This window comes from Vigna radiata, chromosome 5, assembly GCF_000741045.1.
Source record: "Vigna radiata var. radiata cultivar VC1973A chromosome 5, Vradiata_ver6, whole genome shotgun sequence".
NCBI lineage: Eukaryota > Viridiplantae > Streptophyta > Magnoliopsida > Fabales > Fabaceae > Vigna > Vigna radiata.
In genome coordinates, this window is record NC_028355.1 from 18,673,081 (window position 1) to 18,689,255 (window position 16,175).

The 16,175-nt window shown below is 31.7% G+C and overlaps 2 protein-coding genes across 4 annotated transcripts; both read right to left on the bottom strand.

The window, feature by feature from the left end:
* Nucleotides 1–1,026: 1,026 nt before the first annotated feature.
* LOC106760414 (calcium uptake protein, mitochondrial) lies at nt 1,027–9,851 on the bottom strand. The gene is made up of 7 exons (XM_014643848.2): nt 9,439–9,851; nt 9,288–9,355; nt 7,463–7,686; nt 7,250–7,333; nt 1,967–2,180; nt 1,567–1,863; nt 1,027–1,391 (listed from the first exon to the last, which is right to left on the bottom strand). The coding sequence occupies exons 1-7, from the start codon at nt 9,719–9,721 to the stop codon at nt 1,170–1,172; spliced, it is 1,392 nt and encodes a 463-aa protein (XP_014499334.1). The 5' UTR covers nt 9,722–9,851; the 3' UTR covers nt 1,027–1,169.
* A 2,609-nt stretch (nt 9,852–12,460) lies between these two features.
* LOC106760949 (putative protein TPRXL) lies at nt 12,461–14,941 on the bottom strand. 3 transcript variants are annotated; one of them, XR_002667840.1, is made up of 3 exons: nt 13,907–14,940; nt 13,534–13,669; nt 12,461–13,421 (listed from the first exon to the last, which is right to left on the bottom strand). XR_002667840.1 is itself a non-coding variant. In XM_022780860.1 (2 exons), exons 1-2 carry the CDS (start codon nt 14,811–14,813, stop codon nt 14,078–14,080), a joined length of 585 nt encoding a protein of 194 aa, XP_022636581.1. In that variant the 5' UTR covers nt 14,814–14,941; the 3' UTR covers nt 13,862–14,077. The 3 variants fall into 3 exon arrangements, 2 of the variants coding, with proteins under 2 accessions (XP_022636581.1, XP_014499884.1); XM_022780860.1 differs by lacking the exons at nt 12,461–13,421; nt 13,534–13,669 and having other exon boundaries at nt 13,862–14,124; nt 14,276–14,941; XM_014644398.2 differs by lacking the exons at nt 12,461–13,421; nt 13,534–13,669 and having other exon boundaries at nt 13,862–14,940.
* Nucleotides 14,942–16,175: the final 1,234 nt, after the last annotated feature.

Genomic DNA, 16,175 nt, shown 5'->3' on the forward strand with positions numbered 1-16,175 from the left:
ATACAAAATTTCTTTGATTCATTTCATATTTTATATTACTTAAATCATTTTAAATTGTCTAATATTATGTCTTGAAATTTATAAATTATAATCTTTTTCTTATTTAGAATTAAAAAAATGTGTTTTTTTTATTACATTCTTGATAATATTACATACTTTTGGATAATTTTTAATTTTTATAAATAAATATTTAGAGTACAAATAGATAGAAATAAATACAGTTGAATTTACATTCATTATCCTAACCATTTTTTTTAATTTCTAATATTGAGCAATTAAAATACAATGGAAAAAAAAAAGTATTTTGACAAGCACCTTTTTCTATATACAAACACATTACAGCTCTTTCCAATAATAAAATATTTAATTAAATTATTTAATAAAATCATAGTAATAACTATAAGTGTAGATTAGTTGAATAAAATTGTATGCTTATCAACTATGTGTACCTAATTACAACGCGGTAAAAGTGGAAAGGACAAGTATTTATTTATTTTAAGTTTTAATGTTCCAGTATTCATTATTAAAGCATTTCTTTTTTTAAATAATCAAAGTTGGACAATTGTATATTTAGTACCATTATAGAACTTTTTTATTGTAAATTTTTTAATTTTATAATAATTATCTAAAAATATACTAATAATAATTTATAATTAAAAATGTCATAGAATACTGGTCATATTCATTCAACCAATATTTTTTATCATTTCACTTTATTTTAATTATTGTGATTTTGAATTAATTGTCTTTTTCAACTTTGTTGGTTATTTATGTTATCTTTTGCATGTAGGGAAAAAAAAATATTTCTTTTCATTTTCTTTTCAACTATGCATTTTCTGTCATTCTAGTTTCTATTCTATCACTTTTTTTTTTCTTTCGAAAACCAAACAAAATGTTAGTTGAGTTTAGGTAGTTAGACAGAAGACACCTGATTTGTAACTGTAGTAGTTTGTTGTAATGAAAATCATTTGCCAATGTAATTATCCAAAAACAAATGTTCTTACATTAAGAATAACAGTTTACACTGCTGAGGTGTGTTTACTGTCTAAGAACTAACAGTTCTGGATATCACAAGGTGACTATTTACGTGACATGTTGATTTTCAAAACGAGAATTTCCGTTTCACTGCCTACTCTGTTGTATTGACTTGAGGATACCTGTAACCTAAATCAAAACCAGGAAAACAACCGTGAAGATGGAGAGGTGTCCGTACATTTCCAGCAGCATGACAAAAATCCCATGATTCCTGTCTCCATGGTTTGAGCCATGTCTCTTTCTCGATGTTGTAGCACTCTAACAAACTCCTCTGTACTTAAACTTCCATCCCTATTTGCGTCAAACAAATGGAAAACAATCTCAACCACATTGTCCGAGAGAGACAAACCGCAAACCTGTAATTCAACAATCAAACATCATAAGAAGTTGGCATATCGAAATCAGAAATACACTTTTAGCTATAACAAAACAACGATTCAATGGCTTCAAAATCCTGCCCTCCATAATCTTAAAAGTTACCCCTATAACCATCATCTTTATTAAAATGAGAAAGAGATCAAAAGGTTGTACATGTGATGCAGCTCGCTGAAAATCATCTCTTGTTATCAGGCCTTGTACGTCTGCAAAACTGAAAATGGCCAACGAAAATGGTAATAACTTTTTCCGCAGCTCGGAAAAGGTTTTGAAGTCCTCAAATGTTATGCGTACATCCTTAAGCCGTGTATCATTGCTCAAGTCATCAACCAGTTCAAGCAACCTGCCTAGATGACTCAAGTCAGCAGAAGAAACAATGGAGCGTGCAAAGTCCTTGGCCGATATAGTTTTTCGAGATTTATAATTATAATGAGCAAACTCCAACCTCACAATCTACACACATAATATTATAATTAGCTTGCAAGCGTAATAATTCAAGTTATCCTGTTAAATCACAAGCGCATATATAGGCAAGAAGCAACTAGAGACAACATACTTCATCATGCAAGTCTCTTATAAACTGAACGAATTTATCATGTTTTAGGCGTCCCCTTCCATCTTTACCAAATAAGTATTCCAACAGCCCTCCATTCTCTACAGAAGCATTGATCTTTCGGCCAGTTCGTCTTCCATCCCCATGGTGAACACCCAGTCTGGTATGCGATCGCATTGATTGCATGACTTTCATGAATTCTTCCTTGTCTATCTCTCTGGAAATACAGAAAACTAATTAAGGTCATCAGGAGTGAAGAACAAGAGGGGAAGAGTTATCACCCACAAGAACGTCAAATCAAATTTAAGATGCAGCCAGAATTATGACACTGTAATAGTATAATTGTTTATCTCTTTCATTCGATGCCATGAATAACCAGTCTATTAGCAATTATATGATGCTTTAACATATGACTAGCAATCTGAAAATACGGGCCAACACGGCCTGTTTAATCTCCACCTAACATTGGCACACCAAAAACAGGGAGTGTTTCATCTGCACCTCCAAGGATGTTTCATATTGCAGTTTTATCCTGTACTTCCAACAGAGCACCTGTCATTATTTTACTCGTTTGTTTAAATTTATATTTAAAAAAATATTTGAAACGAATTAATCCTGTCAGGTATACGTTGTGAAAAAATTGTGAAAAAAAAGAGATATTAAAGAAATTTTTTCCTTTCCATAAATGTCCTCGTAGGATTGGTCAGAATTAAATATTTTTTTCGAATGAAGTGATTCACTAATTGAGGGAAGCTAAAAATTTATATATTTCTCTTTTTCCTGCACCCCTTTTAATTTTTCACTTTCTCCTTCACAATTTTAATTTTGAGCCAAGGCATATGGTGAAAGTGTGCTGTGTTGCTAGTTGTCATTAAAACTGAGAAGATGACTTTTTTAAAATTTATCGCATTAAACAAGAGTATTAATGAGTAGATTTTTTAAATCCATTGTGATATTAAAATCTGTAATTCAATATTTATTAAATTTTAATGATTTATTAAGTTTTTGAATTTATAACTTTTTTCAATTAAGTCTTTGAATTTATAATTTTTTTAATTGAATTGATATTATTAATTTTTAAATCTTTTTATACAAAAATGATTGACATGGTTTTCCAAATTTTTAATTTAATATTTATTAAATTTAAAGGCAAACTGGCTTTTGAAATTTTTAATTCAATATTTAAGAAATTTTATGATTTATTAAGTCTTTCAAATTATAAATCTTTTTAATTGAAAATGATTTATAAAGTTTTATTTTTTTTACATTCATAATTCATTAATATATTATTACAAATAAAAACTTTAAATTCTATAAGATTAAAAAAAATTAAAATAAATATTAAATATTTACAAAATAAATTATTTATTTCAAAATAAATATAATTAATTTAAGTATTTATAAAAATACTTAATTAACTAAAATAAAACAAATTAATTAAAATAAAAATAAAAAAATTATAAAACAATAAAACAAAAAATAATTCAAAATAATAATATATGGAGAGAGAGTAAAGAAGAGATGACATAATGATATTCTAAAATGATATTATAAAGAGAAAAGGTTTTGAAGAAAGATAAAATTGTTAAAAGTGGTTAAAGATTCTTTTTGTTTTATTAAAAGTTAATTACATTTTAATTAGATTTAATTGAGGACATAAATGTGATTTTTGAAAATTTTGGAGATGTAGGATGAAGTTCTTGGAGGTGTAGGATGAAACACTCAAAACATGTGGAACGGGACTCACCTGTCAATTGAAAACAGGTTGAACTTTATAATTTGTTAATGTTAAAATAATCTCATGTACAAAAATATATTTAACAAATATGTGCTACTTTATTGATTGAGATAAAAGGCTATTAAATAGTCATTTACACAATGTAAAATAAAATTTAAAATCAGCTCTCAAACAGAAAAGCTAAAATATCTCCTTAATAATCGAACTTTTAAAATAATAAATCTCTTATCTGGTTGCTACTGCAATCGAACCTAAATAAACAAATAAATTTTTTTTTAATTTAAATTTATTTAACAAAACTCCATCATAAACTTAAATTTTTTTTCTTCCTTTCTTTCCATGTGCATCATCCCGCTCCAGGTTTGCTTATTTTAATCACATTTAACTTCTTCTTTTTCCTTATGGCCTTCCTGTCTTTTACCTTGGTTGACCTCTTTAAAGCTTTGACTGACTTTATTATGCCTGACTTCTCAATAACCTTAACCAACTCATCTCTGACCTTAGGCGATTTCTCAACAATCTTGACTGACATCTTCATCGGGTTCTTCTCAACATCTTCATCTTCCCCTTCGTCTGGTTCAAGAACACTAGATATTTTATCTTCTTTTTCAAGAGCTGCCTTCTTCAGCTCCTCAAGCTCAACCTTCTATTTATTCATAATTTCATTAGCTTCATCTAGAAGCCTCCCTATTCGTTGAATCTCTTTATCTTTTTCTTTGAGTTCTTTCTCCATGTTTTCCTTCTCCATAATTGTTGCATCCTTTGCTGAGATCACTTCATCCATTGTTGGGATCGGGCTCTCCATGTCCACTACATCCGAGCTCTTTGCCATCAACATGATTCCACACTTTTCTTCACCATCTTCAGTAACGAGATTCATCTTCCCTTTCAACTTTAAGATCTTTGACGTCAACAAAATTCTCATCTCTTCTTCATCTTCTTCTTTTTCTGTAAGAAGGTTTCTCTCACTTTTCTTCTCGACTCGACAATATTTAACAATATGACCGAGCTTACCACAATGGTAGCACTTCCTTGATCTACATTCATATCCATAGTGGCCATGCTTACCACACTTAAAACATTCCACTCCTAACTGATCTCCTCGTCCTTTTCCTTGTCCTCGGTCATGCCAATACTGCTGATTGATTCTCTCTTCTTGCCTCTACCACGTCCACCTCGTCCTTGTCCTCGACCTCCTTGTCCTTGACCTCCTTGTCCTTATCCTCGTCCTCTGTCGCCAGGATCTCGGCTCTGAGTAATCCGAGATTTATTCGAGTCAAACTGTACATGTAGTGCTTGATCGTCGGGTTTAACCTGATCATCCCAACTCCTTCTCCTTTGTTCGTGGGCTTCTAATGACCCAGCAAGTTCATCCACTGTGAGAACCGATAAGTCCTTCGATTCTTCAATGGCGCACATGATACTTTCGAAATCTTTTGTAAGAGATCTCAAAAATTTTCCCACAACCCGGCTAGATGGCATTTGTTCTCCATTCCTATCGAGTGGGTTGGCCACCTTCTCTACCCGAGTTATGTACTCGGTCATATGCTCTTTGGGCTCCCTCTTCAACTATTCAAACTCTCCTCTGAGAGCTTGTATTTGGACTTGTTTAACGCGGTTGTCACATTTATACGCAACCTTCAATATCTTCCAGGCTTCCTTTGCTGATTTGGCATTCGCTATTTTTTCGAATCCCAACTCATCTACTGCATTGTAGAGAAAATACAATGTTGACCCATCTCTTGCACGTGTTTTCTTCAATGTTGCTATCTATGCCACCGTCTGATCTTCGTCCGCATCAGGCTCAACGTACCCTTCTTTCACCATATCCCAAACGTCTTGGGATCTCAATAACGCCTTCATCTGTAGGCACCAATTATCATAATTAGTTTTTCTCGTCAATTGTGCACACTCATACCATCTCAATAACGCCTTCATCTGTAGGCACCAATTATCATAATTGGTTTTTCTCGTCAATTGTGGCACACTCATACCATTGACAACCTTTGTCATCTCTCACAAAAAAACAAGCACTCACTTTTCTCCTCATAGTGTTTTACTCTCCCCTTCTCCCTTTTTCTTTCTCTCAATACTCAAAGCATAAAGGTCTGGTACCACTTTGTTAAAATAATCTCAGGTACAAAAATATATTTTCTCTGTAAAATATATGCTACTTTATTGATTGAGATAAAAGGCTATTAAGTAGCCACTTACACAATGTAAAATAAAATTTAAAATTAGCCCTTAAACAGAAAAGCTAAAATATCTCCTCAATAATCGAACTTTTAAAATAATAAATCTCCTCCCTGGTTGCTATTGCAATCAAACCTAAATAAACAAATAAATTCTTTTTTTAGTTTAAGTTTATTTAACCGTTAAAAGGTGGACTTTAAGTCTAATTCAACCCTATAAAATATGTTTGTAAAGTGAGGTTTGCACCTACTTATATATTCTAAATTGGCTTATTTCTTGTCGATGTTGGACTTCCAACACACCCTCCTTATGTCGAGGTATATACATTTCAAGCGTGAGACTAGACATTAATGGGTGGTCCAATAACGGTTCGATAACAGGTGGAATAATATGTTCAACAAACAACAAATATCGTTAGGATAAGCTTTAACTAGGCTCTGATACCATGTTAAAAAGTGGACTTTAAGTCTAACTCAACCCTACAAAACCAATTTGTAAGGTGAAGTTTGCACCCACTTATATATTCTAAATTGGCCTTATCTCTACTTGATGTAGAACTTCCAACACACCCCCTCACATCGAGGTATATACAGTTCGAGCGTGAGAATAGACATTAATGGGTGGTCCAATAGCAGCCTGATAACGAGTGGAGCAATATGCCCGACAAACAAAAAATATCGCTAAGATATGCTCTAATCACGCTCTAATAGCATGTTAAGAAGTGGACTTTAAGTGTAACTCAATCCTACAAAATCGGCTTGTAAGGTGAGGTTTACACCCACTTATATATTCTAAATTGGTCTTATCTCTAGTTGATACAAGACTTCCAAAACATAATTTGGTCTAGCCCGCAAATCGCTTGTTTTTTATTCCTTTCCTCAAAAGTTTAATATCACATGGAAACGAGCTAATGATAGGCTGTTGGACTGATTTCGCGTCGCTTGTACAATTTCAAATCTTGATCAAACTGTATTAGACCTTGGTCAAAGTGTATCAAATCTTGACAAGACTATCGAATTCAACCTTTTTAATAAAGTCAGGTTGGCATAGACACATAGGGCTGGCATCCTAAGCTACCGAGCTTGGTAGATTGGATTGGTTCGGATTTCCAAGTTGAAAATATTGTCTTGACTACCTTTTGTACCCGTTGAGCTTAACTCTTTTTGCCATTCTTAGCAACCCGTGTGTTTAGAACTAATCATATGGTTAAAAATGTCAAATTTGTAACTTGTTATGCAAGAAATAATCACAGTTTACAACATGTACATACCACGTTACTAACACGGACTGCTAGCATGTAAGGTCTACAAAATATGATTGGTAATTCATTGAAAGAAGGTAGTATGAGCACTGACCCGTCATTATCCTTGTCAAACATTTTAAATGCTGCGGAAAAGCTTGATTCTGGGATGCTAAGCAGAGTTACGAAAAATATATACCTGTTCCAGTTAAAATGAGACCATTATGAAGACAGAAAAATAGACGAACCCTGCTCTCTGAACTAAAAAAAAAGGTTCAGGTCTTCGATAAGCACAAAATCTGTAGTGAATACAGATTAGAGAACTCACTCTTTGAAGGATATAAGTCCATCGTTGTCTACATCAAAAAGCATAAAAAAATCCGAAGGGGGACACCACAAATGGCCAGGATCTCTTTCACCTTTCAAGTATCCCTCTCTTACTAGGTTGGATTCTGATGGAGGAAAAACTGGAACAACTGCTCGCATTAGGTCCGAAGGCTTCATCAGTATCTCTCCTTCTGGGGTACGACAAGATGCAAAGTATTCAAAAACCTTAATACAGAAAGAATGGAGTTTGTCAATGTAAAGATTTTTCTTTAGAAGGGTGTTACAATCTTGATGTTGGTTTGTTTCAATGTTTGTAAAACTGATTTTAATTGAAACTAAATTTAGAGTGGAACCATTTAAGTTTTAGATTTTTCACTTCAGAAGATTTATTTTATTGATGTGAACATGCCACCTCATGCAAGTATTTTGTGTGAAAACAAACACAAGAAAATTGTTTGACCTCAAAATCAATTTAGATTATGAATCTATTCTCTACAATGGGTCTAAGTACGTAAACATTATCTAAAATTACTCTACTCAGTATTTCTAACATAATTTTAATAAGTAACACAAATCTTAACCTATTTAACTTTAAGAAAGTTTGTCGATTCTCATTATTCATGAGATAGTCTTAGCCTACTCTCAAAAAGTATCATTTTTAAAAGACTCTCACAAGTGAATGTAAAAAAAAAAAAAATAAATAAACAAAAAAAAAACTTCAATTTCCAAAAGTCTCTTTCGATTAGGATTAAGATTAGAATTAGAATTAAGATTAAGTGAATTCAATTTTATTACATGATTTTGATTAAATCTTACAAAAAATATTTATATACAAATATAAAAGTATACATTTTATTAAATAGTTTACTATATTATAATTTTATTATATTTAAATCAATATTTTTATATCATGTTATTAAATAAAATATATAATATATAGTTTAATATAATTATCAATTATAATCTATTTATCAATTTTATAAACAAGAAAACGTATCTATTTTTAATAATTTTTAATTATTAAATATATATATATATATATATATATATATATTATTGAAGAAAAAAATTGATAGAATTTAAATATAAATTTAAATTTTCCAATAAAAAAGAAAAAAATAAACAACATATAATAAAAAAAGTCGTAAATTTATTATTCATAAATTTATTATTTTAAATTTTTAAAATCTATTATTTCAAAATTTCAAATTAAAATATTTTATTTAGTTTTAATTCACCTTCAGATGAATTTTTTCATATAACAAAATTAGATCAGTAACTTATATACTTTAATAATATGTTTGGTTGGTTAAAAAAAAATAAACTAAATATTTATTTAACCAAATATTTTAATGTATAATTTTCTTATATAAACCAACAATCAATCTGGTTGATACTTCTTTCAAAATCTATTTTAATCAAATTTTTGTATATATTTTTTAACAAATTAAAAATATATAAATTTTGTTATTAATTAAGAGTTAACTGTATTTTTTCTTATAACTAAAATAAATACTTTTTTAAAAATAATGATTATGGACCGATCTTAATTGATAGAATTTTTGTGAATATTTTCATCCAGGATGTTTTTTTTTTTTTTTCTGATGAAAGACGTTTTAACCTGTGAGTTTTTGTGATACCAACCATGTATTCGGAACATGTTGAAATGTATAACATGAAGATTTAAAGTATTATTTCAAAGAGAAAAACATATCCCGAATTATCAAATTTCAACAAACAAAAATCAAACTATTTATCTTGAATTCACTATGCATAAATGGTTTTATACAACAATGAAGGTAATGCAATGCTAGCTATATATATACCTTTAAGGGTGAACTATGCAACCGGAGGCGCTTCTCATAGTAGAAGAAAACCTTGGCTCTGTACGCATCTGCAAGAAGACAGAAAGAATGTTTAATCTTCCAGTACTAGCCGTACGATTAGACGAAAACATTTGGAAAACAGAAAATTTACCTCGAACAAGCAAACCATGAGCAGTTTCAGGAAGGGTTAATGGCAATGAAGAACTGCGAGGGATATTGTTGAAGAAAACAGAATGGAAGGGTGAAGTGGGTGAGTTGTAGCAATAGAAAAGAGCAAGAGCAGAGGCTACGCCGGCAACAATGGCTAAACCCGAAGCCCAACTGGGATTGCGACGAGGACTGGGAGAAGATGAAGACTGGGAAGTAGAAGAACTCAGTGTACGGAAGCGTTGGGTGAACGGAGAGCATCTCCGGAGAGTGGAAAAGGAAGGCATGATGTGGTCAGAGGAGAAAAACAGGGGAACAGGGAGAATGCTTTTGCTTTGGTTTAGTTCTTTTTCTTCTTTTTGTAACGCCTAGCCAAGGTGGCAAGTCAAGAATCACAGCTAACTAACTTTACCTCCATACAAGAGTTAACTAATCACAACCATTCATCGGTTACTGCACAGCAAACAGATAATAAGATATAAAAGAAAACTCAATCAACGGTACAGATCTTCGGGATAAGAATGCCCTACTGTTGAGAGACAGCAGAGAACAATTTATGTTATCTGTTTTCTGTTGGTCCAGAGACAGTTATGACTAAGCCCACTGGGCTAATGTTTGTAGCCAACATGATCCTCAAGAAAGATGGAAATAAGCCCAAAACGCCAGTCATGCAATGTATAGTATTTCTCTAAAAAGAAAATAAAAAAAATAAAGTCCTGTTTTGGTTACAGAAATCCATATCAGCCCAATTTTATGTTTTATTATATATTGAATTTGCACTGTTTTGGCAGCAACCAAATCTGGCACGTTGGCCGGTTGGAGCTGGCAAAGATGGTTCCAGATCAATGTGGCGAAGTTGACATTCTTTCATCCAACCAAGCATTTTGGACTGTATCTTCTGATGACACCCGCAGCAGGGAACTCCACTCTCAAAAGTCAAAAATCATTTTTAAAAACTATTTTTTAAATCTAATTTAATTTCACAAATATTTATATTTATATATATAATATAAATTGATTTTATTTTTTAAAAAAATTTCTAACAATTAAACTAATTCACTATTTAGTAGGTAGCTTAAATTATAATTGTGTGGATTACAGCAAAGTGAAAGGAAGGAAGCACACAAGTTGTGGTGGCCACAATAGCTTTAGCCTTTATGACCAAAGATGCCAATTCTCCCTCTCATAATAGCCTTTGTGTGGATAATTAAATTCTTATTATTAAGAAATATACGTTTCTGAAAAGTAGATATTTTTGTTTGTTTTGTTTTTACTTTTTTGTGAAGATTCCGTGTTGCATTACCATCTTAGTAGAATTCTGAGAATCCTAACCATACATTGTTATCGATGGATACATCATCAGAATAAATGCACAACAAAATGAGTTATGTAAGAAATGTGGATTCGAGTGTGTCACTCTCAACCGACTAAAAATTTCTGCGTCACTCTTTTTCTTTGGTCACAATTTATTTAGCAACTATATGTTAGGAATATAATAATCGGTCTAAGTTTCATATTGGATAGAAATGAGAAAGTAAAATACTATATAAAGATGAAATATCTATTAACTCATTGTTTTAAGATTTTGGGTAAAGAGTGTGTCAATTCCTTATATAGTTAGACTTATATTTCATTGATATTTGTATCTCCTCAGTGAACCTCCTCTTTGATAGACCCAACACTATATTCATGGTGTCATGCCCTCCGTCTTAAGCAATGAAAATCATAAATTAAATCAACTATTTGAATTAAATAAAAAATATGAATAGTGAAAAGTGTAAGGAGATTCAATATATATATATATATATATAAATCTTTATAATATGAAGATGTGATGATTAAAGTGTGTAAAGTAAGAGGTGTTTGGATATGGGTTGGGTCTTTTTCAAAAGCATATAGTAGGTAGTTGTGAGTGGATGAAATATACCATACTCTAACAATTATTTGGTGTCCCACAAGTACACCAATATTTAGGACATTAAAGGATAAATGGCTCTACCAAAACTCTTCATCCCCTTTCTATTTTATCACACACTCAATTCAAATTAAATATATTTATACAATTTTTATTTATTTTACTCACAACTCTTTTAAATCAATGCGTTGGATTATATTATTCAATCAACAACTAAATTTACAAGTTTCATCAATAATAACAAAGGAAATAAAGTCATTCCATATATACATATATATAAATATGCATGGTCTTGCTCATTTACTTTTCCTCTGTGCCCAGTAAATTACTAATTCGGGTCTGTTTGGTAGATTGGAGGGACAAAGATAGACACAAAATTTATTAGTAGGTTTGGTAAAATAGATTTTCTTTATAGGCTTAAATATTAATTTTCTTTCTTCTTTTAGTTTTATTTTTAATTAAGTTCTAATTTTATTAATTTAGTCTTTTTACGGTTTTATTAATTTTAGTTTTAATTTTTATATAACTTAAATAGTTAACGGTATGTAAATTACGTACTATATGTAATATGTAATTTTTTTTTATTTTGTTAACTTCTTTTATTTTTTTTTTCAGAATTGGTATTTTACCATTTGACAATAATAATGCATATATTATTATTAAAATTAACAAAAACACATGTAAATTATAATGATGTTTATTAAAACTAATATTTTATTAAATATTTTTAAATTTATTTTTAAACTTATTTTAATTATATTATTAAAATATAATTATTAGATTTATATTTGATTTTTCTTACCAGTTAAAAAAAGTAGGATTAAAATTGATTTAAGAACAACAAAAAATTAAAACTAAATAAATTTTAAAAAAATAGAATTAATGTAAGTTATAGTACTGTTTCTCTCATATGACATTATCTTTACACATAAATATTTTTTAAAAAATAAAAAATTAAATAAAATTAAAGAAATAATATATTGTATTAAATGTTAACATATATTTTAATTATTTAAATAATATTAAAAATATACATTGAGTTGAATAAAATTAATAAAAATGGGGATTTGAGTAAAGAAATTAGTAAATTTGTTTGTGCTTTTATTTATTTTCCACAGATTTTACTTTACTGAATAATTAAACATTAATTATTTATCCACTATTTTCGTTCCATTTATTTATTTCCTTAAAACTAAAGTAAGCATGAATGAACGTGTGATCTAATCTATAACCATAACGCGTGAGGTGTAAGCAACTTCGGTGCCCTTCCTTCTTATAAAATTAACATTACCATTCCAGATGGCCAGAATGACCACATTACAACGTCACTGCCACTAAATAACTTTTAGTTTTTTCAGTCAACCATCAATAAATATTTTCTAATAATATATGCTTGAAAATAATAAAGAATATTCGCCAATATTACAGTGTCATTTTTTAATTGAGTGGTTCAAAATTTTTTTACTGAGTACCTCGATATAATATCAATGATTGTTAATTAAAAGCCGTTTTCAAAATTGATTTAAAAGTAATGCCAAAATTATAGTGCATTATTATTATTATTATTGTGAAAGCTGGAGACGAATTAAAAAGCACCCCACATGGCCAGCTGGCACTGCTTCATAAACAAGTTCCACCTTCTTCAACTTTCCTGACCAAACCTTCTTAAATTTAATAAAAGTTACCAACTTCCAGTTTTCTTTATTTTTTATATTTAGATTTTTACCTAAAACTTCATCAAAAATATTCCTTTATTCGTTTTTATATTTATTTTTCTTATTTTTGTCCGATTTCAGATTTCATCCCCACCAGAGCGTGTTTCATTCTACACACTATTCATATTATAATTATAATATAATAATAGGATTTTTAGTATAACTTTTATCTTTTTTTTAATGTTCTTCTCCTTGTCCTGTTACCGAATTCATAGAATTGGTCCTCCTTTGTGCTAGGGTTTGTTTCTAGATACTTTTGTCAAAAACTTCAGCCTCTTCTTCTAAATGTATGAACGCCAACTTGGGACACAAGAATTCAAATATTCCCCAATACCAAAGTCCAGCTACACAACCAACCTTCAATTAAATAAATTAGATACGAAAAAACAAATAATATAAAGTTAGTAACATAAATAATAAAGAAAATAAATAAATAAAAATAAATTAATAAAGCCTGAAAGGGGAATACCTGACACAGCACGTAAAGCAACTGGACCAACGTAACAGACGGTCAACGGCATCACGGGTAACGGAAAGGTTCCTAACGGTGGAACCACCCAGGAGCCAAATGGAAACGGCGGCCATTGACGGAAAATTAACGAACACTGCAGACAGAACCACACCACTGATATGGGTCACGCAATTGATCAACGGAGTCCACATCACCAATTAACTTACGTTAATTTTAGGATTTAATTTAATTAATTTAATTGAAAGATTTTATGCCTCGAATTAAGCCTTATGTGTGAATTTCATGATGTATGTTTTCTGAAATTTAACCATGGAAAAGGCAAAAATGAAAATTGGTCCAAAACTCTGCTTCCATAGCAAAAGTTATGTACAATAGCAATTGTGTGTGTGGGTCCAGTGTCATAGATCTATGGGGAAATGCGCCAAGTTGACAATTCACCAATCTGCTGCTCCAGACGACGAAATCAAAACTCGCCGGAGAGGACTCGCCGCTACCTCCCAACCGCTTCGCCGGAATCGAACTCTGGCGGCAGATCAGGGCGCTAGGGGTAGGTAAACCACCGCAATAGCAGTAAAATGGAGAACGAACCTGTAAAATTAAATTGAAAAAAAAAATCAAAGATCCTGGGCCTTGGACATGACAGAGAGACGGCTGGGCCTGGGCTCGAAGGCCGCTCTCCTCCTTTGCTGATGAGAACTGGGCCGAATAAGCGCGGTTAGGGCACGTTTCACCCACTCACCCTCGACGCCTCCGATCCTCACAAGCGAGTTCTTCATCGCGGATCTGCGCATATTGAGGCGATTGGAGGGGTAGGAATCCGCGTGGTGGTTGTTGCTGGCAGTGTTCTTGTGTAGGCTGCATCGGAAGGAGCCGGGGTGTGTAGTAGGGGAACACATGCAGGTTTTCTTGTGGCCAGAGATGGGACGGCTGTTCTTGGTGATGATCTGGTTGGAGATGGAGCGGTTGGGGGAGATGGAACGGGGGTCGATCGAGAAGCGGACGGAAGAGGAAGGAGGCGTGGGTGAGTATAGATTGACACGTGTGGGGGAAGCGGCACGGTGATGAGTGTGGTGGTTTGAGTGGGAGTTTTGGTGACGAGTGTTGGTGAAGAAGGTGGAGGAGGGAGAGGAGAAGGTGGAGGCTGTGGAGGAAGCAAAGGCTGAAGAAGGCGAAGAGAAAGGGGTTTTGGATGTGGTGTAGGAACAGAATCTGGTGGAGGGTGAGAGAGAGCGTAGAACGGGACCACTTGACTTTGTTCTGGAAGATGAGGAAGCCATTGAAAGAGGGAATAAGGAAAGTGAAGAAAAAGTAAGAGAGAGAGAAAGAGAAAGAGAGTGAAAGAGGGAAGAGGATTGGTCTCTAAGGACCCCTATGGGGAATTGGTTTGGCAAACCTAGCGAGTCTCGGAGGCCGGTTTTAAAGATGGGAGTCTGTGAGGGTGAAGAGTTATTAGCCTCCAAGGGAAGGGGTTTTTTCGACCTATCTGTTCTAGTTAATTAACTTAACCAGGGTTCAGTGGGGGTTAGTTCTGTGAGAAGTAGAACAGAATGAGGGTTATGCTTAGGATCGGAATCCAACGGCTGGTGTGATGCGGACTTCTGATAACGATGGCAGGTTGAGCCGTTGGTCGAGTAAGGTTCCTAGAAAAGCGCAAAGGCTGACACGTATTGAATTATAGGGAAACGGTCGAAGGCGAATGTACCAGAAAGCCACTCCTCCCTTGTCGGTAATTATAGTGTCATTCCCTTCGCCACTTTTTTTTCCTTTTAACATTTCACCTATGTTACCGCTGTGGGCCCTGCACCCTGTTTGCTTCAACTAATCACACAAGACTCTCCCATATTTGACAAAAAAAAAATGCTTTTCAATCAGAAAAATGCATTTAATAAATTTTTAATATTTATTTATTTTTAGCAGTCTAATATGTTAATTAGTAAGATTCATATATAATATTCATAATTAATTCAAAACTATTGAAAATATGTTTTCAAAATTACTATAAAAGTTAACAATTCTATTATGAAATTTTTTACTTAGACTAATATCTTTATCAAATTCATATGATTGGTGAAATATGGGATATTTTTATGTCCACGGAACTAATTTTTTGTTGATAAGATATTTAGAATGATTATTGTACGAGTTCGGATTTTATCGTATATGGTTAATCCTAGTTCCAAAATAACTAATTGCAAAATTAAATATTTGATCAGTGTGCATTTATTTTTCAAAGACTAAAACAGGAGCAATAAAATCGTATATAAAGTTAAAAATACATAAAAGCTGCAATTTAACCTATTAACTTAATTTACTGATTATGAACAAATTATTTCAAATAGTCAAGGCATGTAATTGTGATAATATACCTTTATAAGATATTTTATTCTTCATTTCTGATTTCATTTTGTAAATATTTCAGTTTACATCAAATAAAAAATAATATAATATTTTTTATACTTTCTTTCATTACTTAGTATACCTCTTTAAAATATAATCGTGGAAAAAAAATGTAAATTCAAACTCTAAAGACTAAAATATATTTGTATATAACATATTAAATTTAGAGTCAATATTTCCTGTGTTTATTTTATGTTTTCTTGTGAACTCTTTATTATTTTATTCTTCTTTTATATATATAT